This window comes from Fukomys damarensis, unplaced genomic scaffold, assembly GCF_012274545.1.
Source record: "Fukomys damarensis isolate Sample0158 unplaced genomic scaffold, DMR_v1.0_HiC HiC_scaffold_13, whole genome shotgun sequence".
Lineage (NCBI taxonomy): Eukaryota > Metazoa > Chordata > Mammalia > Rodentia > Bathyergidae > Fukomys > Fukomys damarensis.
The window spans coordinates 35,635,556-35,638,245 of NW_022900925.1; the positions used below are offsets into that span (position 1 = coordinate 35,635,556).

Sequence of the window (2,690 nt, forward strand, 5' to 3'; positions counted from 1 at the left end):
GGCTGGCAGCCCAGGCAGGATGTGTGCGGGGAGGGTGGGGCGTGTGGGGACCTGTCCCAGCCACTCCTCATCTCTGGGCAGCTGGTGGCTTAGACCTTAATCCAGACACCAGCGGGACGAGGGGCGCTGCAAACAGCTCTGTGCATGGTGGGGACAGGCAGGGGGGCTGCAGAGGAGCAGGGGCTTCTGCAGGGGGAGGACGGCGTCCTCTGGCCCTCCTCCCTCTCTCGGATCAGCTCCTTGCTGGTGGGAAATGCAGGGGATTTCAGACACCTTCAGAATCCCCAGCAAATCTTGGGGCTCCCCAGGCCCCCCCTCAAATGGAAGGAGCTGGGGACACGGTTGAGTCCCCTTCCGGGTACCCATCCCCGCTGAGGTCTCCAGTCCAGGGTGATCCAGATTTGGTTGGCGCCTTCTGGGGAGCGGTGGCGCATCCTCGCCTGGGGTTTCTGCCGGATCCCTTAGGTCCCCTTGCACGGCCCCTCCTTCTACCTGCCCTGTCCCTGGGCGCGTGCAGCCTGCCGCCTGCCTCCAGGGCCCCTCTTCTCCCCCAAGCCTGCCTCGGCTGCCCGCCCTGCAGAAAGGGCCAGGAGCTGGGGAGATGATGCTGGCGCTGACCTCGGGTGTTGCCCACCTGCTCTGGACGGGAAGCTGTGGGGTGAAGTGGGAGACCCCAGGACTGTGGCCTTCCTCCCTCAGTGCCGGGGCCCAGGGGAGCCAGCCGAGCACCGCCCAGGGTAGGGTGGGAGGCACTTCGCCCCCAGGCATCTGATGAGGGCCACCTCCCTCTTCTCCAGTTGGCCCATCTGTGCACAGCCTCTGGGACGCCCTCCTGTCACCCGCTGTCCTCTGCCCGGGGTGGCCTGCAGGGCGTCTCCTGGGGGTGCCGCCTGTCCTCTCGGCACAGCCCCCTCCCACCTGTTCCTTCAGCCCTGCCTGATGTCCACTCTGCCCTCGTGGCTCCCCGAGTTCCTGGTGCCACTTCTGAGAGCTGCGTGTGCCAGTGTGTGTGTCTGTGCGAGCAAGTCTGTGGTTGTCGTGTTTATGTCTGCAGATGCGTGTGGGCTCGTGCTGCTGGGGTTTGCGTGTGCACCTGGTGTGTTCTGTCTGTGTGCACTTGTGTGTCTGGGTGCATGCGTGTGAGTTGTGTGCGCCCAGGCGGCAGCGGGCACCTGCGGGCGGGAAGGCTGTGGGCAGCACCCTGCGCATGGGAGGTGCTCAGCGACTGCTGCCTTGCTGAGTGATACCTGGCTCCCACCGGCTCTCCAGAGGTGAAAGCATCGGAGACACGGAAGGGAATGAAAGCGGCTGCTGCCGGGATGCTGAGGGCGGCGGGGAGGAGCCGAGCAGAGGGCAAGGGCCGAGAGGGGGACCCGCGGCCCCTGGAGGGTCCCAGGCAGGTGCCAGCCTGCCTTGCTGAGTGATACCTGGCTCCCACCGGCTCTCCAGAGGTGAAAGCATCGGAGACACGGAAGGGAATGAAAGCGGCTGCTGCCGGGATGCTGAGGGCGGCGGGGAGGAGCCGAGCAGAGGGCAAGGGCCGAGAGGGGGACCCGCGGCCCCTGGAGGGTCCCAGGCAGGTGCCAGCCCCCTGCCATCACCCTACCTCCCTGTGTCCTGCAGCTGCCGCTGGGCCCGAGAGATGGGTGCTGTCCCGGGCGCCCGCCGCCCTGGCAGGGGCCGAGCACGCTGCAGCTTCACAAGAGCCTCGGCGACGGCTTTGGCTTCACCCTGCGGCATTTCATCGTGTACCCCCCAGAGTCGGCTGTGCACTGCAGCCTGAAGGTACGGGACGGAGGCTGGGGGGGGTCCCTCAGGGTGAAGCCCGCGGCCCCAGCAAAGGCTGCAGGGCTGGGACCACCGTGGACTGGTTCCTCCCAGGAGGCGGGAGTGGCTGGTTCAGGGCAGGGCACCTGGAGGTGGGAGGCCGGCGACCTCCTGGAAAGTGAGCAGCCTCCCTGTCCCCTGGTGGCTTCAGCTGGGTCTGCTGCCCCAATCCGCAGCGGTCACACTCTCCTCCCAGTGTGCCCCGGGCCCCGGGTGGGGCAGAGGACCCCCAGTCCTGGGACCGGTCCCAAGGCACCTGGGCTTGGGGCCATCCCCCCGCCTCTGGCACCATTTCTGCTGTGCCCTGGGTGCCTTGAGAAAGCCCTTCTGGTGCTAGGATAAACGCCAGGCTCTCCAGGCCGATGAACCTGGCTCCTCACCCGGCCCACGCAGGCTGTGGGTTGGGGTCAGAGCCAAGGGGAGCACAGGGTGGGGGTCAGACAGAAGGGGCCAGACGGCGATCGGAGCCCCCATGAGGTCCCGTCCCGCTTTCTTCCTGCAAGGGAGGAGATGGTATGTTGGGGTCCGCAGGCCCTCTCTCCCCTTCCTCCAGCGCTAGAATCAGCCTGCCACAGCTGTTGGGCTTCTCCCAGCGGTGCAGGGACCTCGGTCCCACCTGCCAGAGAAGCAAAGCACTGGGTCTCATGGCCTTGTCTGTGTGCTTTGGATGACATGCCGGGCACAGGCGTGCACACGTGCGGCTCTGTAAACAAGCGTGTGTCACAGCGGCGGGTGCCACTGTCACTGGCTCCAGCTGTGCTTAAGAGTGGAAGTGGTGCGTGGCCCTGTCCCACCCTGTGCCCAAGGACACCAGCCCCTCGGACCCAGGACTCCCTTCCCCTCTTCCCTCCCGCCCTCCCTCC

At 66.8% G+C, this 2,690-nt stretch overlaps 1 protein-coding gene across 1 annotated transcript in view; it reads left to right on the forward strand.

Moving 5' to 3' along the window:
* The window catches only part of Arhgap23 (Rho GTPase activating protein 23), a 37,365-nt gene that overhangs the window by 3,204 nt on the left and 31,471 nt on the right, over positions 1 to 2,690 (forward strand). Inside the window, exon 2 of the mRNA XM_033763119.1 lies at positions 1,624 to 1,808. Within this exon, the coding sequence (XP_033619010.1) occupies positions 1,624 to 1,808 (185 nt within the window). The remainder of the gene's footprint in view (positions 1 to 1,623; positions 1,809 to 2,690) is intronic.